Source organism: Tetrao urogallus (assembly GCF_951394365.1).
Source record: "Tetrao urogallus genome assembly, chromosome: 8".
In the NCBI taxonomy this organism is placed as follows: domain Eukaryota; kingdom Metazoa; phylum Chordata; class Aves; order Galliformes; family Phasianidae; genus Tetrao; species Tetrao urogallus.
In genome coordinates this window covers 15,904,500-15,929,139 of record NC_136821.1, presented here as the reverse complement: position 1 = coordinate 15,929,139, position 24,640 = coordinate 15,904,500, and the positions used below count along the sequence as shown (strand labels likewise).

The following is a 24,640-nucleotide window of genomic DNA, read 5'->3' as shown; positions in this document are numbered from 1 at the left end:
AATATTGTTTTGTTTTAAAGTCTAATGTAATAGTTGGAGTACTTATAAAATCTGAAGTTTAAAAGCCGTGATTTATCCTGCATGTTCGTCTACATGAATGAAGTCACTTTCTTTGAGATGTCATCAGAAAGTTATTCAGATTTTCGAAGTAGCAGACAAATGTATTATCATTGAAATATCCAGCCTACACAAAAAAGAACTTAATATCTAACAGGTAAATTGGTACTGAAATGAGTGCTAAGGTTTATCTATGTATTAAAATGTCAATATCAACAGTTTTAATTTTTTAATTATATTTTAAATTGGTATGAAGGGTTGGACTTTTATCCAGATAATTTGAACTTGCCAGAGCTTTCACTAGAGCCAAAATTCACACAAAGCAATTATGTCATGCAAAGTCACACCATATAAAATCAGTCAACGTTAAGGTCTGTATTTGTTACACTAATGGATATCTGCATTTGCAGATTCAGAACTTCACATTTTGAGATGATGATTAGTCTTGTCAAATAAAAAAATTACAGTAAATTAAGTTCACATACAATATACTGTTAGTCTCTAAAATTTAAAGCTTTAGACATTGAACTATGAATATTGTATTTTTTAGTTAAAATACAAGAGGTCTCTAGAATGCAAATGACAAATACCAAGTACAATCTATTCAGATAAAAAAAAAAAAATCACAGTTAATGGAAAAAAAAACTGGATGTATCTGACACTTCAAAGGAAATTCAATTGGAAAAAACTAGTTTATTTTTCTAAACCATATGCATTTCTTCCCATTCAGAAGAAAAAAAAAAATCTGATTTGCAAGCCAACTATCACAGTCTTCAGGCTTTTCACTGTAACTTGTCACCAACTTGCCAAATCTAAATGCACTTGCTGTCCATTTAGACTAAAATTCAAAGACTGAAAAGCAGTAAGTTTTCCAAAGTATATATTAAAATTCTAATATAACAGAGTAGTGATACCACCTTTGCAGAGTGAATTTCATATGTATTTTCAGGTCTCTTAATAACATTTCAAATCATACTTCCACTGTACCTGGATAACTACAAGCAGAATTTGGTGCTTGCTAAAAATATACAATTTAAGGGGATACAGAAGTAATTTCACTCACTATTCTAACACTAAGCCTGAATCTCAAACATAATTCATATGAAGTCATGCAGTCAAAACTAAAATGCTATGATTTGCAATTTTAAAAATAGATGCAATATAACGGATTTACAAAAAAATGGTATCCAAAATAACTCCCCTCCCACTAAAAAAAATAACATCATTCCATGTAAGCTTCTCATAACTGCCATGGCTGCTGACAAAGGTCTGAGATACTTTTTAATCACTACAGCAAGAAGTTGCATGCTGTCAAGAAACTCAGATGAAGACATGGGTGTACACCTGAAATGAACTGAAGCCCAAGCAAGAATAGGTATTTATACTACCTCCAAACCTTCAGGGAGTTTACAGAACCCAAAGGATAGGAGATGAGGAAGATACAGAGATGAGATGAGCCTGTTAGGGACAGACACAACAAAGACAGAGCAAAATGAAGAAATACAAAAATGAATGATACAGCTTTATACATACAGATTTACACATTTTATCATGGGTACGAGGAAATATGAAAAAAAATATATCAAATGAAAATGTTTTAAAATATAAGTTATATTTTAGTGATATAAAAATCTGTGGATAATATATTTTTGATTAAAATACATACATTCAAAAAGCATATAAAGAAACACAGTACTAGATAGTTTGAGCTAGTATTAACTAACAGTGGACCTGCCTGCACTGCAAGGAAAGCAGGAGGAACCCATATGGTCCAAAATCACCACTGGTAGAAATCTGTTATACATATAGCATTCACTGTGACCAGCTTCTAAAATGAAGGTCACATACCTAGAAATGTCCTTTCCAGGGGGCTCCAAGTAATGCTCCTCTGTCTCCATATAGTACTACTAATACCATCTAAATTTCACATGCTGTAAGCTATCACTGGCATAAAAATTGAGTAGAGCGAAGAACACCATTGGAGAACTGGTAATTTAGACTTACTTGGATACTCTTCTTAATCCCATGCCAAGCATAGACTTACATGACTCTGTATATGCTCATATTCACACAAACAACAAAGTCCAAATTAACCAAACATACCAACCAAACTAACTTGAATAATGCTTGAAAAAGAACCTGTCAAAGTAAATTGCTCCAGCAACTTGTTCAGTTAATTCTGAAGACCCTTAATTTAACATGCCACTGATTTCTTCAAGCTCCTTGGCAGTTCAATAAACAACTTAGAATTTCAAAATTTCTCAAAATCAAACACGATGTGTGGTATAACAGAGTTTTTGCACTAATAGTTTGTTCAGATGCTAAAGAAGAAGCAGCAGTTATAGTTGGCATGTATATGGAACAGAAAACATGCAAAAGATCATGCAATTATGGATAATGAACACTTCAACAATGTGCATGGAAACAATTTGCAAGTCATTAATCCTGCCATATCTTCTCATTTCTTCAACTTTAATCAGTAAAAGTTCTGCTAGATCCCATTACATATGTATACACACACACGTACTCTGAAACCTATATTAAAAATGAAATAGCTAATTAAAGTAATGGAAATGTGTGCATCATGAGAATTGCTTTTCTTAGCTTGATTTTCATTGAATCTGCTAATTTCCCATACTTCACTTGCTTAAATTCTGAATTGTAGAACATTTTAGAGAAGGAGAGACTTATGAAATTATTTTAGCATTCCTGTGGTACTAGTAGAAAAGTGTTCTAAATTTGCAATGGTCTTTGGCTTTTCCAGATACCAGAGTAAAAACCCTATTAATCCCCATAAAAATAGGTTAAATTGCTTTTCAAGTCAAACTTCCTATAGGTTTAACAATGACAAAGATTCCTACTTTTAACCTACCTTTTAGAGTATTTATGCTAAAATTACTGCAACCCTCTATTTAGGGGTATTTGGAGTCAAATTAGACTTGAAAAGAAATATATTTTTGCTGCTCTTATGCCAAATTTGACTGTCACTTTTTATTGGAACATCAAAAGCAGGCTTTTAACTCTCACAGTTTTGATGCTTAATGAAAAAGTGAAAGTTAAACACAGCATGGTAGCATTAAAAATGCATGGTAAATGCATAGCACTCTGACATCTTACCCCTGCAGAGGATGTGAAGAAAAGCCATTGTAAACAAAAGATAATACTACTCAATACAAAGCAAATTAACTAGATGGTCTGGCACACTATTTAAGAAAGAAAAAAAAAAAAAAAAAAAAAAAAAAAAAAAAAAAAGGGGGGGGAGTACATATGTACAACCAACTTCCAGCAAAGTTATCACAGTGGACTGACAGCAGCACAACCACGTGTGGAATTTAAGATCATGTCTTCATTTCAGATTTCATTCTTGAGTGTCTGAAAATGGAAGCACTGATAAACTACCATGGGTAAGGAACTTGGATAAAGAAGGGGTTTTGCACCTTCAGCTGTACCACATAGTCTACACGGCAACTCCTCTGAATCATTTATTTCACAAACTACAGGCTGCTGAGGACTGTTATCAGCTAACCTGTCAACACCAAAAATAAAATTAACCAAACTGAGAATCTCCTTACAGCCATAAACAGTAACTTACTCTGAACTCATCTGAACATGGAAAAATTAAGTGGTCCTTCTTAAGGGTAAACGCATCTCTGGGCTGTATGTTCATCTCTCTATATATTCTGGGCTGCACGTATTCTCTCTCTACATCTTTAATAATAAGGAGAGGGAACAGTACCACTACTGTTGACAATACATGAAATATTTTCTTTTGAACAAACATTCTACACAATATTTGTGCACAAATGGGTATTAATAGGTGAAAATTATGCCTTGATCGGATTGTACCAGTTTGTTCTCAGGAAACAAAAAGGTGTCTCAGAGTGTAACCAACAAACAATAGCATTAGATGTTTATAACTCTCAATTTTGTTTTTTTCAATTTCTTTACATATTTAGCTCATTTTTCTTACCTTCACCTGACCCAGAGTTGTATTGTAACAACTCATTTTTGTATCATTAAGAGAAGCTTGTACACATGTTCCACAGTAATCAGAAAAGAAATATGTTGCTGCAGTGAGTATAATACTGTAGCTGAACTCTAGTATTTGGATCATGAGGCAATGGCAAGAGAAAATGGTCACAAGACTCAATTCCTGCTCTTGATGCTTCTAATGACAGCAAAGCTCCTGAAAGATGAGCATCTCAGCATAATGTCTGCATAACTTACACGCCATTTATTGTGGTAGGTTACCCACACCAGAGATATAATTAACAATGTCTTAAAGCCCATGAGATGCTTATCTGCAGTTGTCTTGAAGAGAAAAAAAAGATCATGTTTGGAAAACCAAAAATTTAGACTGGAGATTTATTCTGTACTAAAATTAGCATAATGTTTACAACTCAGATAATAAAATAAGATTACAAATTTTTAATAGATCAATGGATAAAAAATAGAAACTCAGAATAAATCAGCCCTTCTTTATTTTATCCTAGGGTCATCATCTATTTTGAAGAGCTCAATACAAGAGAGTCCCTAATGTGCAGTAGCATTTATGGAATGCAAGCAGAAGAGCAGCACTTCAAACTGATTAAAAGACATCTGTATCCAAAAAGACCCTTTTTGGAAAGCTCTACTGTAATTTAGATAAAAGGCTGAATTATCCTGGATAAATGTACGTACGATCATTTAGATTTGTTTTGTTGTATTTTTACTATTTTTTTAATCTTAATGTAAATAACATAACGTAAGCAGCTGACTTTTTGAACCAGAAGTTCTGAGGGACCTATACAAAAGCACATGAACAGAAATCGTAGTTTTTCATCTTGCACAATAAAGACAAACAAATGGAAACCTGTAATAAAAATCCCTACTTATAGAATCACTTAACTGTTGAGTATCTGAAACTAGGTTTTTAACATGCTACACTGATTCTGATCAGAATCTATTTCTTTGAGAATTAAATAGAGATACTAAGGTTCAGATACACACACACACACACACACACACACACACACACACACACACAAAAAAAAAAAAAAAAAAAAAAAAAGTAGTTAAAATTGAGAAGTTTCTGGAGTGAATTGCTGCATGCATCAGGTCCACAAATACAGAAAGAGTTAGTGAAATTGAGCTTATGATGTTTTCACGGTTTGACCTGAGGGGTCTTTCTAAGGAGATCTATTGCATATTTTCATATAAAAATTACTACAGAAAGTTTGAGGATTGCAAGCTTCCATTTTTCTCCCATGGATTATGAGAAATAGGATTGCATTTCTTTACAGTTATTAATGAATATTTGTTTAAGACCATCAGCAAAAGCTGAATAAAATAAATAGGAAAGTTTTGTTTTGAAAGTTGCATTAAAGATGGGTAATCATCCAACATATTTTTACTGCTTCTGTGCATACATACATACAAAAACTCAAATCTTAAAAAAAATTTCTCTTACTCTTGAAATGATATTTTGACATGATCAGTACAATTCTATTTAATACCTCTTCAGATGAAATTGTACATTTTCTTTCAGGTCTTACAGCATTCCTCATGGAAGCAGATAGATTTAGAAGTACCTATTAGAATCTTTACACAGCAGCAAGTGAAACTAGTAAACTGTCCCTGAAACCAAAAGTAATCTTATCTCTGTATAGACAATCTCAAGCTTCCAGACCAAAACTCATTACAATACTCTCAGTCTCCTTCCATCCTAAACCTCACAGCATACACATTCCTCTTTCATCCTACAGCTTCTCTGTGCTTGGCTGTTTCCTCATCCTCCCCCCTCCACCCCAGGTTGCAGGTGAGCTCAGTAGAGTCCTGAACAGAGACACAGTAGGATGGACTAAGAATTCACTACAACCAAGGCAACTTCTGGAATAAGAGTCACTAATTACCATCCAGTGGTGCTCAGACTAAAATGTCCAGGTATTGTGATTATACTGGATATGGAGGATCAGTAATACTGTAGCGGATAATGCCAGTGAGTTAATTGTAAATATCTGCAAGTTTCATTAGATGTGCCTGTTTTTACGTAAATAAGAGGCAATAAGAAAATATTTTCACTACAGTTACGTATAACAATAAGCTTATAAAGGCTTCTATAAAAAGTAAGAAAAAAATAAATATTTTCCTGTCAAACCAGTCTGCAGACTTGCTCATTCAATGCTTTCATAAGCATAATTTTCCAACTACTGATTTTCTGAAGGAATTAGGTACAGCTCATGTTCTCTCCCCAACACTGTCTTGAAAATAATTTTCTCAATTTAACCCTGCAAAGTCAACTATGAAATCTGAAATGCACTGCATATGGCGTCAAGCATGTACTCAAGCAGTCCTGCACTGGGAACAACATCCCACACCAATTACAGAATGACACACTGACAAAGCTAACCTGCCTGCAACACTTGAACTAGTTCAGCTGGACATCTCTGCACAGCACTGAGTTGTTCCAGATATTTGAATTTCAAAGTTAAACAAGTGTGTTACTAAATGTATAAGAGGAACCACTCTCGCATATGAAAGGTTCTATGTTTTACACAGGAACTTTGCAGAGCGTGATGACTGAAGTTCAAACTCTGGGTACAAAGAACAAGCAACACTGTACAGGTAGATTTTACTGAAAGTTCAAAATGCAAAATAAAGTAATACATTACCATTTTTATCCATGGAATGTGGCTCAGATTGCTTCTTTCCTATATCAGCAAAGGATCTCACAATTGGGATCCTATTGCTCAGTTTCTTCTGGTTCTGATGGTGATGCTGTTTCAGTAATGCCTCATGAACTCTATGACGAACATCCTCACTGAGCTGCCCAGAGCCCACCTGCTGGTCCAGAATCATATCTGAAAATAAATAAATAAATAAATAAATAAGCACGTAAACACAACAAAAGAGGGGAAAGACGAAAAAATTTCAAAGAAGTTGCAGTAACAAGTTAGCATCCTACAGGATTATAAATCAAAGATATCTGTTCCTTTAGCACAACAAAATTCAATGGTATGTTTCATCTAAATGTGTCAGAAAAAAATAAAATAAAATAAAATAAAAAAAAAAGAGGTTATTAACATAACAAGCTCACTACCTCAAAAACATTGGAAGTTCCCATGCCAAGATCACCTTGGAAATCAGCTTGGAAATCATTTCCAAAGCATTCCGATACACAATACCTTTAAGCTCAGGATTATGATGTATATAAGGTATCATCTCCTACAGAAAACCAGCACCTTATTTGATACAAAAAACTGTCTTCTCAGAAGAAATAATTTTTGGATTCCTTTCATACTTACCACAGAAGATCATTAAAAGTACTGCTTTTTAGTATATTTATTTAGTATATTTAGTATATTTTTAGGTTTTTTTTTTTTGTTTGTTTTGTTTTTTTTTTTTAAATGAGGTAAGATACCAATAACCAATAGAATCTCTCTCTTACCCAATGCATATGTCCATGCAAGAGTATCACTATATGGATGTGTGAGTAAAAATAATCCCTATGCTAAAAAAAAAAAATAATAAAAATCAGTCACTTTTGCAGTTCACTGGCAGAAAACGTTCACATACTAACATTCAGATATATTAATTAAGAGATAAATTATACATTTCAAATGGGAAAGAACTGTTGAGAATTTTGTAGCATTATTTTAGTGATTATTTAGGGGAATTCTATTAGAAGTAGTAATAATGCGTAACAGAAGGAAAAAATAATAATAATCTGTATAAAAGCAAGTAAAACAGCATTTGAGTACACAATGTCCTTGCATATCCATCAGAAGAAACTGCTGCACAAAAACAGTGATATAATAAGCTGTGTCAAAAACTTCTTGTACTGAAAATTCAGACAGCTCACAAGTCTGTGCTGGAGTCAGATTGATATCTACCAGTAAACCCAGCAGGAAAGCAAGCAGAGCAAAGAAAATAAAAAACAGATGCACCATCAGTAGAAACATAATTTGTCAGGTCTGTGATAATTGCCAACCACAAGGGAGAGAATAAAAAGCATTAAATAATTATATGCAGAGTTTAATTACTAAGTCAACTACCCACATCTACATTAAAAAATAATAATTATTTTTTTGAAGTTCTCAGCATCCAAATAAAAATTTAGTGTGTTAAATGTAGCTAGTTTCAGAGCTGAACCACAACTACATATTTCACTTAATGTGAAGAGGCTCCCAACAGCTCTTTATGTCAACACACACAAAAAGACATGGCTAAGTCCATAGACAATGCATGAGTCAACAGATGCAAACATGAGATGTACCCACATCTCATCATAAAGAGATGTACTGGCCTGACAGACATCACCTGTGACCCTCTCCACAATTACGTTCTACAGAGTATTAGCAAATATGTTGACTGAACAGTTCACATCGTGGAGTAATACTACTCGGTACTGTGCCTAAACTAATACAGCCTGCCTGGGGAGTTCTTCACCTGGACTCTGTGATCCCTGCCAAGATTGAGTTTTTCTATTACTCTACACTCTCATGGAAGAGACAGAAGCATAGTAATAACAGAGAAATAGTCAAAAAAAAGGGTAGCACAAATTCAAGAGAACGGGTTCAGTAGATTTTCTTCAGAAGGAGCAAAGAATAAGAACAGATTTGCAACACAAAGAAAAAAAGGAATGAAAACACCAACTCCAAGAAAAGTATCCATTTTCCTGCCCAACTTTACTGCCATTTGAGACTCTTATCCTGAAGATTTCAGACTATTCTTTTCCAACAGGCTTAGTACACGAATATGTGCAGTACCAAAACCAGACCAGTAATTCATATGAGATATGAACTTTAGAGGAAAAAATAGACAGTAATCATATAACCTGGGGCATTCGGGCTAAGGCACAAAGTAGAAGATAATAGTCTCCATTCTTTTTAATTCTGGTGACAAAAGACAAATTGTACAAAATGTAAAACCAAATATTATCTTGACTTGCTCTAAGGCAACAAATGAGCTGAACAGAGGTCTCCTCTTGTATAGTCATATTTAGAGTTGTGATCATCACCTTTCTTACAGATCAGTGGAACTTCACTTCTATATTGTCATTCCTGGAATTACAGTGTTTTGCACATTAAACATTAATGTCTTTTAAATTTGGAGGCTGATGTCGATATTTAAGATGTTCCACTGAAGGACAGAAAATGCCAGGAAAAAGAGAAAATCATATCCTTATCCTCTTCTTTGCCAGGATGCTCTGACAGATTCACTAACAGTCGGAAAACGTCTGCAGGGGGGTAGCAGTGTTTGCTACTATAGCGATCAATTGTATTTTCTTCCAAACTGCGAAAGAAGTGGCTTTCCTTAAGTTGCCAGTTTTCATAAATTCCTGCTTACTTCAGCATGTCTGCCACATGTGAAAGTGAGAAAGTCATTCAGAACTGGGAAGAGTGGAAACTTGTTTTTGCACGTTGATACTCCCCCAAATTGCCATTCATTCAACACAAATCTATTTGCAGTCACAGCCATAGTTTTAGTGCACTCAAATTACTTCCAGATTCCTGTATTTTGACCACTTTCTCTCAACCTGAACAGATTTGAATAGTACTAACAAAGTCTGTCTCCATTACTCTCTTCCACTAATGGATTCCACTTCAGTTTCTTCATAACTTTTACAAAACATCTTTTAAAAGTCCCAGGATCTGCGATGTAATAGATAGCTCTATCGATTACAAAGGTATGTTTGAAAACAAGAGCAACATGGTTTAAAGTCTGAGGGTAAATTGTAAATTAGAGCATTTTAAACATATGATTTTCAAAACAGATACTACTTCCTTATTGCTGTAACAAAGATGATACTATGTGATCCCGCCAGCTGAAGCTGTATCTACTTTCCAAAGTTGTTTCTTATAGGCACTTTTGTATGTAGAGCGCATAACTATTTCTCCAAATTCCATAAAATAAAAAAAGAGAAAAGACCAATAACCCCACAGTACTGTATCTCACCTATATAAGAGCTTCATTATGCAGACTCTGCAGGTTTTCTACGCTAAGCAACAAAGGCGCATGGAGTTTTAAAAAACATTTGAAGAGTTTTCCTCTTGGATGTTCTTTTACACCTTGTGGAGCCCTTCTAATCAGGGACACAGATTATCTTTTTATTATTATTTCACAAAAGTCTTCAACAAGATGCAATGCATGGAATACCCAGCAACATAGTTTTACTCATTCTATTAATTGCTCGCATACCATTTCTACTGACATCGAAATAACTGAGACAGGTTGTTTCCTCTGTAAGGAATCTTGACTTAATATATTAAAATATATATTTTAATATTAATATATTAATACATTTTTAAAGATTCTAAAGACAGATATTCTTCCTGCTCTAGTTGTAAAAAAAAAAACAAAAAAACAAAAAAAAACCATAAAACATATCCACCTTTAAATTTATTTTCAGGGCAAACTTAAAAAGTTATTGTACCAATTCAAATATAACTCCTCATCACTTGTGAACATTTTACGAAGATTGTGAATTAAAGCATCAGGATTGAAAACTTCCGAGTTCAAGTATAGCATGGCTCACCTGTACAAGCCCAGCACAGCAAACCACATCTATCTCATCCCTAAGGTCAGTTAAGACATTAGAGCAGATTGGCTGCTTTCACTCACCACAGAGATGGCTATTAGACACTACAGCTTCCTTGCAGTGGATGCTGCACAAGGACATGCAGCTAGAGCCACGTGGTGTCATCCTAGTTCCAAACAAACATGAGCAAGAAAATACTAGAGTAACAGCTTTCTGTCCGTTTCTCTAGGTTCACAGGATGCCCATCAGGTCACAATACTTCAGGCAACTCCCAAGTAAAACACACAGTAAATTTACAGAAGAAAGTGCACGTCTTTGGCAATAAGATACCTTTAAAGTCAAACAAGTATCATCTAATAGAAAAGCTACACTGGATCTCCCTTCTGCAGCAATGAGTAAACAAACAAGATCTGGAGCTCTTATTTTTGAACAGCATACCAGAAGAAAAAAAAAAAAAAAAACAAAAACAAAAAAAAAACACACACCTTTGAATTCCTGGGCCTATATTCTTCTGATATAGGTTGCTATTGACAATTTACAACCGGAGAAACTGAACTCAGTGTGTATCTGTGAGGTTTCTGTTATTTACAATCCTCAGTCTTCCAAATTTTATAACTGCAATTGCAGGGCAAAATAAGAGATTAATGACCAAAAAAAAAGAGAAAAGAACACATGAGATTTTCTGTGCATCATGATTGCAATCACAGCTAACTACAAAATCTAACTTGAAAGCCAAGCTTTGCTTGTTTTGTGCTTGTTTTCTTTCTCTCAAAGATGAGGAGAAGAAACAGCAGCAACCATAAAGCAGTGCTTTATGCAGGACATGCAGATGAAATGCTGTCTTTTATCCTAATCTGTCATTAACCTACCCCATTACACATTTCCTAGTGTGTCAGGCACTAAGAGCTATAGAAAACTAACAATTCTTGGGCTGTATTTATGATTCAAGACCGGATTCTGGTGTTTACAACAGTGATTATAAATGAGCTATCTAAGCCAACGGATTTAGCCTGTTCATCCAAAGAAGTAAAGTGCTCCACTGCACTGAGTGCCAGATTCTATTTTCAGCTCTACCTGAATTTGCTTTATTCAGCTTCTTAGCTGAATTACTTGAAAAGGAAAGAGGGACAGTGACAAACGTCTGCTTTTCAAACTAAGTGTCTCCAACTTGAAGAGCAAATACTAGCATGTTCACAAAACATCACACAGAAGTCAAGGCTAATATTTTCAGCTTGAAGCTCAGAGAGAAAGAAATGTTATAATGTTAAAACACAGAGCTGTCCTATCATCTCACAGTGGATGCTACCAAAAGAATACTGCAGGTAGCACAGGACAAGGTATTTTGCATCTGTATGTTGAACAAGAGCTATGACATTGGTCCTACATACACAGAAAATGATAACCGAGATTGACTGGTGCGATCTAAAACATTCCCAAACTTGGAGTTGATATGGGAGAAAACAAAAACAAAAAATATGCCATACAACTTAAATGTTGGTATGAGATTTATAGCTTACACACAAAGGAACAAAACCTGAAAAATGCCTCTCAGTGGAGGTAATCACAGCATGGGAAGTAGTAAATAAAGCAAACAAACACAAAAATATGTGCAAGTGAGAAGGTGAAAGCTGAACAAAAGCCAGGTGGAGGGTCAAACTGTGAGAAAAAGATTGCTGACAGGTTATCTAGTGCTTTGTTGCAGTGTTTGTAATAAAAGCTAACTTTATCATAAAAGCACTGACAGAAAGATAATAAAATGTGAGCATTGCAACTGAAGCAAAGGAAATCAGTGAAACAAAATATGAACTGTAGCCAGTTCAAGTAGATCATTATGATGGAGAAATATAGCTTGAGCAAAGACAAAAGACAACTTGTTCAAATTAAAGCTTAACATGATTCTACTGAAATCAATAAAATTGCACACTTGGTATGTAATGGCCTGAGTTGCTGAGCAGAGTCCAGTGACCTCAATCACAAGATTAAGCTGTTAAACAGATTGAAAATTCGATTGTGAGAAACATACACAAAAGACTGCTTGGGAAAAAAAAAGAAAAAAAAAACAGTTATATCTGCATTGAAAAGCATGGGAATATTTAAAATTATACTTCAAAAAATATTAAAATGATTTTTAAAATAAATAGAACTTTCTAATAATTCAAATGCGTGCAAGTCAAAGCACCACCAACTAACTCAGGGGGCACAGTTTGTATTTGAAAAGGCTTGACATTCGTTCACAGTACGCTCCACAAAACAACAAGAAAACACAAGATCTGTGATTCATGATTGAATGTATTGCCATTAAAGGCTGGACCAAACAGTTTTTGAACCAAATGATATAAAATGGCATCATATGTTAAAAAGAAGAATCTTTTAGGTTCATTCAGCGATTACAATTAAAAAAAAAAAAAAAAAAAAAAAAAAAAAAAACAGATGGTAATTTGAGAAGCTACATGGTTTCAAAGGAACTAAATGAAAATATCAAAAGAGAACATTTTCATCTGCCAACTCGAACAACACAGTGAAGTTGCTCTCTAATGGTGCAGTCAGATTCTGGCAAATATCTCCTTAAGAGACAAGTTCCAAAATAAACTGTTTTGATTACATAGATTTTTCAGACTTCCTTTTAGCATATGTTCTATACAGAAGTGATCGATAAAATATTACTACATCAAATGTTCAACGGAATTCCTTGCGCATGCAGTGCTAGCTTACTCACAAAGGAGCCACTTCAAAGACATTTTTTAAAAAAAAGCAAGTCGCATTAAGAAAAGAAAAAACCTAAACTATACTTAAAAGTACATTTTTAAGATGACATTTCAGCACAGGAATTGAGCCACTTTCAAAGGAAAAGAAACAATGCATAAAATTTAAGAATAATTTGAGGAATGTTAGGAATTAACATGCTCTTTTCCCTCCTTGATTACAATGTTGGAAATCATCTCAGGAATCTCTACTGTAGTAAGATATCACCTGTACATTCAACATCGTGAGTATGAATAAGCTCTTTATCAACAAAGAAAATTGGGTGCCTGTCCAAAGAAATTTTCAGCTTTGTAGATCAAGTCATTTTTTAATAAGAGTTGGAAAGAAAGAATCTATCAAGAATGGACAAGCTGAAAGACAAGATGATTTAAAAATTCTCACCATATCATTGGTGCCAAAATATTTTTATGCAGAACTATCAGAGTTTCCAGGGATGAAATACAAAATGTTCTGAGAGCCATACAAACCGTATAAAAGATATTTTCTCGTCTGTAGATTTTAACTGCAAGCCCATTAAGATCTTAAAACACAACAAACTTTCAAGGGCTAAGTGCCGGACTTTTAATGCTTTAGTGAATAAGCATTTATAGATTAAAAGCCTTGACCAGAACAAACAAGAACTGTTGGTCTCAATTTAGCAATGTAGGTTAAGTATAACTCTCAAGGATATAAAGACTGGTACTGCATATACAGTATAATTTGAAATTGGAATGTAGCCCAGATAGCAAGATGTTACCAGCAAATACAAATACATAACACACACGTCTACCTTAAGAATAAATAAATAAATAAAAACTTTAAAATAAAGTAAAAAGAAAGAAACTACATACGAACAACTAATTTAGTTGTTCTTAAAAGAAAAGATGAAAAATAGTAATGCAGAAAGTTATCAACAGATGAAATTTTAAAACAACAAACATATTATTGAGCTGTCAATCAGAAGCACAAGAACTGAAGTTAATATACGGAATGAAATGTTGAAAACAACTGAAGCCAATAGACTAGGAACCATTTCTGTCAAGTCTAACATTCAGGAATGTCATACACAGTTTGAATAGATATCAACTCTGGAGTTTGAACTGTATAGCACAATACATAGGATCATACCTATGATAACTACTGACATTGAATAGCAACTTATTAGAAGAGATGGGAAAAAAAATCTCCTGAGAGATCTTGCTCTATCTTCAGCTCCAGAAGTAATTTATGCGGAAAAAAAGAGCAGACCAACACATTATTTGGAATTATCACATTTCTAATTTATCTAGCACACGTGTCATGATGGCATGCTTGCCACTACTACCATTACGATCATTCCTTACACCAATCCTGCCTAATTTGTGCCTTTGTAACGTACTGTTAATACTGGAGAGAAGGACCTCATATATATCATTATAGTAAGAAATTGCAAAGCAACATGCTTGAGGAAGAAAAATACAACAATAATAATAACAGACAAAAGCAAATAGAATAGGAATTTTATTTATAAGGAAAACTCTTGAAAGAAACTTAAGACAGAAGAGGGGTAATTTATAGAATGATTCGCTCACAGTAAAAGTCTGTGGAAAAACTGCTTAGAAGAAAAAAATAAAAATCCCTCATTTCTTATTGAATTGGCAGTGGAAAAATTCCTTTCTCAATTACAAAAACCCTTGCAAACTATCACATTATCATAAAGACACACATATCACTAAGATCAAATAAAATAACCAATAAAATACATACACATCTGCAACAATGTGAGGTGTTTATGAGTTTAAAATAGAACACCGTAAATCAGGGAAGTCATCTAAAGCTTCCTCTCAGGGAGAAAAAAAAAATTCTAGGCAAAAAAGAAAAATTTAGATATCTCCAAAGCAAAACTGAACTCAAAATAGCATTACGGTTACTCATCCAATTCTATACCAAGGGACAACTTATACTTGAGATGAGTTTCAAACCACAATTAGTGGTGGAAACGTGGAGTTCTTGGACATATTAACTAAAAACAAAACAAAGCAAAACCAATATGACTACAGCTAATTAGTGTTAAGAGATTATAAATGTATGTTTAATTTGGTTTCACTATACAGAATTTTCTTCCTGGGGGACAGAGAACTTTGCTGAAGTTATAGTTTTATTCTGACAAATATGAATAAAAATAATTCTGGAATGGATCTCTCAGTGACTATGGAAGTAGGTGAATGACTTCTGGATTAAAAACACCCAAACTGAAGCTTGAAAATCTTAGCACACTATTTAAGCAAACAGTAATAGAAGCACATCTAACAGCAGATCTGAGCACTTCTTGATTTAAAAAAAAAAAATAAACAGTAAAGCAGCATACTGATAAACACCTTTGTTCATGCAATCAGCTGCTTTTTGTCCTTCATGTTTAGCTGATATCATTAACAAGAAACATTTTCAAGCTCTGACTCTGACCATGATTCACGGGAGAACTAGATCTCAGCACACAGTGGAAACCCACACAAGTTTTTGCAGGTTTGAATTTATAGTATTTTTTATCAGTTTGACATAAACAATATAGGAAAGGTAAATACAGAGAGTAGCAAATTTTGCTTCCTCTGTTAAATATAACCCACTGAACAACATCTCCCTTATCTGATCTTTTAAGTAACTAAACCAAATTATATCTGACACCTGCCTAGATTTTCATATCATCAGTAAAACAGTTGTCTTCATAGTCTTGAGCAATGGAAAGTTTTCTTGCACTGACTTTGGTATCTTCAAATCAACAAAAGTTATCTATCCTACATTTTCTGTTAACATATAGTTTCATTTAATATTGCCTAATCTAATATTTGTCTAAAATGCTATACAATATGTAAATTGTATAAAATATCAGAAACACTGTGAAATCCAGTAAGATAGAAGCAAGGTAACATTTTTAATTATGAAGATATAAAGCAAGATATACAAATAAAATAATCCTCCATATTGTTATGGAGGATTTGGAGTCCAATACCATAACGAGCATGAGACCAACCCTCACTAAAAGTAGAGAAACGGGAAATTAGAGACCCTCAGATGATAAAATAGTGTTGCTCTTTGCTCTGTGTCTTCATTGATGGAAGGAACAGAAACTTTTAAATAGGTTCAAGAATACAGCACTAGAGGCTTTCTAGGGCACATCAGAGCACAAACAGAGTAGCATCACTTTAATAACGGGTTTTAAAGACCCTCTTAAATGTACTTGTTTATAACACATATTCGCTCGGCCTTGATAAAGAAAACTTATTTTATCTTGTCTACTAACAAAATTATTTATAAACAATCTAATTCAAATTAGCTGCTTTATCTGCAAAGGGGGAAAAACATATCATACTGCACTTGATGATTCCAGCATAGCCAAGCAATCATCTTTAAAGTTTTAGAATTGTCTGAGACTGTATTGCACATCTATCCTACACAGCCCCTCACAACTTGCTTCATTACAGCAATGAGCACATTGCCAGCCTGCTGCAGTAACCAATTCGTCCTTATAGGAAATACTAGGAAAACAGGAAATGGCATTCAGTCTCATTCTCTTATTTTTGGGACAGAAGGCTCGTGCACTACGTTTGCTTGATTTCTACTTCTGTTCTCAACAGCTCTAGAATTTGACCTACCAAATTCATTGAAAAGAAAACATACTCAACTTTACCTAAAGTAAACACATTTTAAAACTCATTGAAAAACTTGCACATAAAAATACCAGTTCTGATCTAGTTCTTAATTCAGACATTTTTTAAACCAGTCTGATTTCATCTTGTATAATTATAATGTATCTTCCTTTATGTTTTGTTTGTTTTTAAGCTAGATTGTCTGCAGTTAGAGTAACAGTAGCTTCAGTTCGTGGAAATTAGCACAGGCATAATTCACAAAGTGATGTGGCATTACAGGAGTAAAGAATGTATATGTTCTACTGAAATATATTCTTAGTGTGCTCTCTTTTCTGTTTTAATTCTCTCCCTTACATAAGAATCAATTCTGAAAATAGTAAAAACTGAAAATGAAAAAAATAACACACCAGTTGTGTCTAAATTTAGATTCTAACACATAGAGCAAAATATTTCCAAGACTTTCTTGTAAGCAACATGTATCTTGATTCTTGTAATTAATTTTCACAGCTATTAAATGCAGCATCAATACATACCTGCAATTTCTTCTATGGAGTTAGCTCTCATGTCCAACAAAACAGTGCCATTCAGGATACAGCTTCTCAGCTCAAACAAGCTATGAAGTGACAGTGTGGCAACATACGGTTTGCTCCACCTCTCCCCACCATCTTCTACATCTTCTTCAAACTTCAACCACCTGTGCAAGCAACCAATTTTATAACTCCAAATAATCAATTCACAGCCCCAAACAACCAATTTTACAACAGTATATAAGAAATACGAAATACATTACTTCCACGGATATTGCAAGAGCACCGTTAAACTTGTCACAGAGATAAAGAGAAGCATATTAAGCAATAATTCTGTATTTTCCAAAAACTTTGAGCAATTCTCCATAAAATGATAATGCTATGACGGAACAAGAACAACTGTAGAAAGGATTCAAGAAGAATTTGTTATAGAAAAAAGTAAAAGTCTTTTGTTACTAGCCAGTTGGATGAACTTACTCCTATGACTTCATAATAGTTGGCTGATAAAAATTAATGTTCAAAGAATGTTACTAAAAATGTTCAAAGAATGCTAAACACAAAAACAAAACCCAGAAAAGGCTGTTCACTTATGCAGAAGTATTTTAAACTGAAGTTCAGTCCTTCAGCCAACCAGCCTAAGCAGATGCTGGTGAATGGAAACATGTAGCATGCTAGCCTAGCAAGCCTTGAACAGCCGTAGCAACAGCAGAAGCCTCTATCATTTGACAACACCAACAGCACTTGTTTATTTTATGTGGACCAAGCAACAGAGAAGTCAGAGAGAGCCTCACATCTTGACAGCACATTCACACTGATTTCCAGACAGCAGGGAAGTGCAGAGCCTTAAGACTTCTAGATCTAAGCGTTTTCTAATGTAACCAACCCTCTGAGCCCAGTAGCTCAGCAGACATGCCCATTCCTGTCTCACTCACCTAATTCTGCTCATTCCTGCAAAATACGCCTGCATACCGATATTCTGCACTTTCCTCCTTGCAGCCATCACTACGTACAAGATTTTTCATCTTCCAATGCTAAGCTGCAAGTAGACACCAGTCTACTGCTGCAGTCTACTGACCCACTCACCAGCAGATCTGCTACCTTACTGATGCACTTGAATGATTCTAACTCCATCAGCTGTTTGCCTTCTCGTCACTTCTCTTTTATTTAAAAACACCATTTCCCCCCAGTTTTTCCTCTACTTTTCTCCTGTAAAATATCTCCAATTTCCTGTGCCTAGCTGTCTCCTCCTCTTTGTATTTAAAAATTTCCCCCCCCATTTTCTCCGTACCAGCCTGCTTTCACATATCATCTTTGCCCATGAGACCCTTTCCTCCATTATACTTCTATTCTCTGCTTTCACTGTAATCTCTCTTCTCCCTCCAAATCTAGTTGGGTTCATTCCATCAGAGAAGCACCAGGGTCACAGCACACAAAAATGTTTGCCTCCACTACCCAGAGAGCTGGGTAATGAATTTAAAATTAAGTTTCTAATACATATATGCAAACAAGGTTTTTCCAGCAGGACTTTCTAAAGTAACATCAAGACATTAAACGTACGTTAACTCATCCCCCACTGTTACCACATTCAAAGCCATGATTAGAAAGAGATGAGCTAAGAGATTTGAAAGACATGGCTACAGCAAGCCATGAAAGCTTCAAAGAAGGAGAGAGGAAAAATGAAAAAAATATATACGTATACAAAAGAAAAAAAAAAAAAAAGCCTCCATTTTGCAGCTACATTTGAACTTCATAAGGAAAGACAGCTTCCAGTTTACTTATAGCACCCATGTGTCTAACCTAAAAATGTGCTAGACACATTGTGGCCATAACATCCCAAACATGATGAATTATTCTACAAATTCTTAGGAGGCACTTAGCTATAGCTTTGCCTTCACATCCCTTTCCGTTTTTTGTCCATGTTTCTTATGCTTTTAGGAGTTTTATATCATATTCATACTTGGATATTACCAATTCTTTCTATCATACAATAATTTCATTTTACGCGGATTCAAACAAAAGACTAAAAATCATGCATACATACACAAAGAAGCAATTATATGAGCACAGATTCTTACAGAATCTGATCAGAAATCTCATACTATCATTGGCTTCTGTTCTTGTAAACTGTCTTCAGTACTACTTATATGATTATGCTGCTACAGTCTGCCCAGTTTGGAACATAATGACCAATTCTAAATAGATTTAAAATTACAGATAAAAGAAAAACATGTTCTTAAAAGTTTCATAAAAGCAGGTGACAGAACAAAAACAAGCAATCTCTTAGCATCAGAATTAGAGCTGATATCTTTCACGGACATAGAAATCATCATAAGAGTTTTAATTAAAGCTCCTTGGTTAATGGTGTCAATCAGACATGAAACTTAAAGCAGAGCAATAAAGTCCATAGAAAATTATTACTATGACTCCAATAATTATTTTTTTTCCATAAAGATCATATCCACCTGAGTTTCAATCTATTTGAAGAGTATAATTTCATAGGTTGGATCCAATTTCTTCCCATTACTAAAACTTACATGTTCAAACACATCCTACATTTTTATCTAATGAACTAACAGTCTACTAAATAAACATAAATCATACCCAGCTGAGAGAATTCTGCTTTTGGACTAAATTTCTATTTTAAGAAGCATTACATGAACTTACTCATGAAGTGAAAATCATGCTTATCACCTTTTAGCTTTTCAGAACTGTGCCTCAGAATTATTACATCAGATTATTTAACATGAGAAGTGAGAAATAGTAGCAAAAAAAAAAAGAAACACATTAAAAAAAAGTAAATCTGTAATCTTACAGTCATTCGATCATATATGTTTAAGTAGATTTTAAGACTAGAGTAAAAATGTCAACAACGCTCTGAACTCAAGATTCAACTGTATCTATATCAAGATATCGATAGATATAGATATGACTAAAATCCAAACTCAGGCATGGATCCCAAGTGTGACAATTTTCCCACATTTCAGTTCTTAGCCAAAATATATATATTTAGTTCTACTGTTTGACCCCTTAAATTGATATGATTAAGAAATAAAAGCCATTTATGATTTCCTAGAAAACAATGTTAACCCCACATATATTCTGATCTCATATGCCACATTTTCTACATGCTTGAAATATATCCTCTAGATAGTAACTACCTTATTTGGGGGGTCCAATAATACAGAATGGTTTAATTTGTACAATTTTCTTGTGTTGGTAAAGTCTAGAACAGGTATACTGAGATTTAGTTCCTCTGATAGGACATTCGCTAGGACAAATCATGCCAGCAAGATCTTCACCCAAGTTTGTTAGTACAGGAAAAAATATATAACAGACATTCATGCACATAAAAGGTCTTCTAAAGCCACCTCCATTGACTTTTTCAGCAGTCAAAAAAAGAAGTGTGCACACTTTACTGTAGGCTTGGTTACAGAATTTTGGTACACAGCATGAATTTGCCAATAGCCCACTGCATTCTTTTCTGGTTTTCATATTCTGGGTAGAAAATTTGGTTTAAGTGCGGAAGCTGTACAGTAGTCCCAGGGCTTTAAATGGGCTTTGCAATTCCAGATGTTGGGAGTAGAATCCTTATGGATTTTCTTGGGAGGAATTTTGGTACACAGCATGAAGTTGGGAGAGTTCCAACACAATCCATTTCATAGTCTATTATATTTGCGTAGTCTATTGTATTTCTCCAGCGGAGTGCTGGAGCATGTATTCACCTACAACCCACTCAAGATTCAATGTTATTAATGTAACCTTACAATCTGTATCAACTTCCACACCAGATTTTCCTTGTCTAGGCTGTCTAAAGATTAAACCAAAGGAAATAAGCATGTTGAAAAACAAAACAGAAGTGACAAATGTAAGGATTTTTTTTACATAATACCTTTGGGAATTTTGGTCCATTTGGAGATGCATTTCCACTTCTTCATAATCCTGATTTTTTGCTAGTACTTTCATTTTCTAATCAGTTACTATTAACAATTTACTTTCTAAACTATGGACAGAGGTTTATTTTCAAAGCAACTTCATTAAAATTCAAACCTAAAAATATTCCTCCTGGTTCCAAAATGTCTGTTTTCCTCCTTGTCTGGAAATGAAGTAGTATTCTCCTGAAATTTTCATTTCATATGAACAAGTAATTGAGATCCAGCAGTTTGACATATACTTCCTTCAAATTAGCCACTGTTTTCCAGTCATGACAGCAAGCTGCTATAGGATAGATTTGAACATGAATTGCTTTCTTAATACTTGCAATTTTCAACTGCATTACTGTATGAATAGAATCATTTGCATTAGAAGGGGACCTTTAAAGGTGACCGAGTCTGGGCAACTTATTCAAGTGTTTCACTACTCTTATCTTAAAAAGGCTTTTTATTATAACCAGTCTAAACCTCCCCAGTAAGCCAGACTTGTGATTCACTGTGTTCCTTTTTCAGGGTATAAACTAGACATCATTAATTCTCTACAAAATTGTACAGCTGGGCCATATCCAAAAATTGTTACATCTATTATATTAGTAGTACCAGCTTTTAATTTTAAATGGTATCCACTTCTTATAGCTTGCAAATGCAGGGAAAAAAAAAATATTTTACTCCCTCTACACCAACAAAACAAAGTTATTTCATCTTTGGTGACTAATTCCACGGATGGTGCACCTTAAATTAGATCTTTGAGTGGAGCAGGCTATAGTAGCAGTGCACATTTTCACACATTAATTAATTTGCAGGAACACTTTTGCTGATTAGAATTGTCAATCAAGAATTGAAAAAAACGAAGAATGGCAAACAGACAGGAGTCCCCTATCTCCTGTAAGAGGAGAAAAACGTCTACAAAATGACTTACTCTTCCAAACAAATGACATAGGAATAGAGCACATTTACATAAAGAACATCAAGCTTTAGTCAAATCTTCTTATCCACAGTTCCCTTTGATATGTTGCTATTTTGATCAAGCAAGAACAAAATGTCTCCAATACTTCTAAAAGTTTGCTCAAGTTGTTTTTTGGGATTTTTTTTTTTTTTTTTTTTTTTTTAAGGCTAATTTGTGCATGCAATTTTGATCAATCAAAAAAGAGGAAGATACAGATTAATTACCTAAGTCAATACAAGTCCTTGTTCCAGCAGCCCTTATAAAACGAATTTAGAACTGCTTAGTGATGTCACTCCCAATAAACACAATAATGACAGAGACAATCTCTGTATCACTTACATTTAAATTTATCAATCTGGAGCTACAAAGCTGCACAATTAAAATATACAAATACTTCCATTGCCATTTTTCATACAGATGAACAAGTTATTGTAAGGCTAGTGCAGCAACAAACCCAGTGTTTATCATTTTCATAGCATGTTTCTAATCAAATCAGTCTAATCAAATCAAGTCCCAGATCAAGCATCAGTATCAAAATAGTACTTTAGAATATCTAGAATTATGTATGCTAAGCATTCAATTCTATACTCTATACAGAGTTGAACATTTCCTTACCTGTACTGGTGTATGGGAACTACTGAGTCATGGCCTAAACCTCTGATTGATCACCTGAGGCAAGTCAGCCAGGTGAAGGCAATTCACCTGTGCTGCCGGAAGGGGTGGAGCCTGGCTGCACCCCTCCTAGACCTATTTAAGAGCTGGCTACCAGTGGGGAAGGATCTCTTCTGGAGATCTGCTCTGCTCAAGTTTTATAAGTAAGCCCAGGATAGGGGTAAGCTTTCTATCTATTCTCTTTTTGTTATCATTATCTGCTTTGCCAAACTCTCTTGTTTATTTTGTGATTATAGCATCTTAATATTCATTAAGTATACAACTGATAACACTGCTTGTCATGCACAGTTAAACACTATTTTTTATTATTATTAAATATTGGCACCTCATTGTCATTCTGAACATTCACCACCCCTTCTCTTATCGCCGTATTAAACATCTCATTTCTATCACTGTACTCTGACGTTCTGGAAGCATTTAAGGCCAGGCTGGATAGGCCTTTAAGCAACCTGGTCTAGATGGAGGTGTTCTTGCCTATAGCAGGGGATTGGAACTAGATAATCTTAAAGGTCCCTTCCAAACCATTCCATGATTCTGTTGTGTATGGTATCTTTATCTATTACTAGAGTAACAATACCCCAAAATTTCTTAGCAAGTTTTAATATAACCCTATTTTTGTCTCATTCAATAATAAGGGTATTTAATAGAATTCTTTTTATACCTTGTCTCTTTCCTTCACACTGTTTCATCTTCAAGTGTGACTGCTTCTATTAGTGCCCTTCCCATTAATATAATTTTTGCAATAAAATAAATTTTAAGTAATAAATTCATTTGCTATATCATATTACAAGGTTTACTAAATAAAAAAATTCAGTTCAACTGTTTCTCTTGTCACAAAAATCAATTATCTGATTAAATAGCATCTTAAGTTAGCCTGATGATAGACCACCGAACTTTAACCGATTTTCCATTTAGCTCCAAGTCTACCATTACCATTTCTGTCAGATATTGTTCTAAGTCTTGCATATCTCTGAAAGCCAAATAACAGGCCCATGTTTGTTTAGACCACTTTTCTTCTTTCTTGAAGAGTGTTGCTATGTTTGCTATGATACAACTTACCTGACAGAATCACAGAAAGACAGGATTTAGTTTGTGTTCTTTCAGCTTTCTGTGAGACAAAATATTGCACTCTCTTATTTGCATAGGTAAAGCACCTTGATTCTTACTACCATATTGAATATCATCATTTCACTGCCATATACTACTTTACTAATAGCTAATCGCCTATATCAAACTTTGTCCAAAATTTTTGGATACAAACTAGAAAAGACCATTCACCTAGACCAGTTATTTCTGCATGGCAGCCCTCGCTCAATCTTGTTTCCAAGAAAGACATTTTTACTATTTCACCATTTAAGGTCATAGTCTGTCTATTGGTATTCCAGTTTTCAGTACTTCCTAAACTGCAAAATACAGTTTTCTTCACTGCTTTCTTTCTCAAATACAGTTTTCTTGACTGCTTTCTTTCTCACATTCTTCAGCAATCTTATCTCTGTTTACCAAATGACAATAGGAAGGGCTGTACAAACAGATAGATCAACTTCAATCCCTTTTTTCTCATTTATTCCTTTCCGTCTATCTTTATTAGCTATTTATCTAATGAAAGTGGTTACAATTTTCAGAAA

General features: G+C 34.3%; 1 protein-coding gene across 2 annotated transcripts in view; it reads right to left on the bottom strand.

Annotated features, from left to right (window-relative positions):
* Positions 1–24,640, bottom strand: part of SLC4A10 (solute carrier family 4 member 10) — a gene marked incomplete at both ends in the record, with an annotated part of 153,269 nt that overhangs the window by 45,706 nt on the left and 82,923 nt on the right. For both annotated transcript variants that reach the window (XM_079539328.1, XM_079539327.1), the window contains 2 exons: positions 6,708–6,896; positions 17,475–17,635. In XM_079539328.1, the coding sequence (XP_079395454.1) occupies positions 6,708–6,896; positions 17,475–17,635 (350 nt within the window). The remainder of the gene's footprint in view (positions 1–6,707; positions 6,897–17,474; positions 17,636–24,640) is intronic.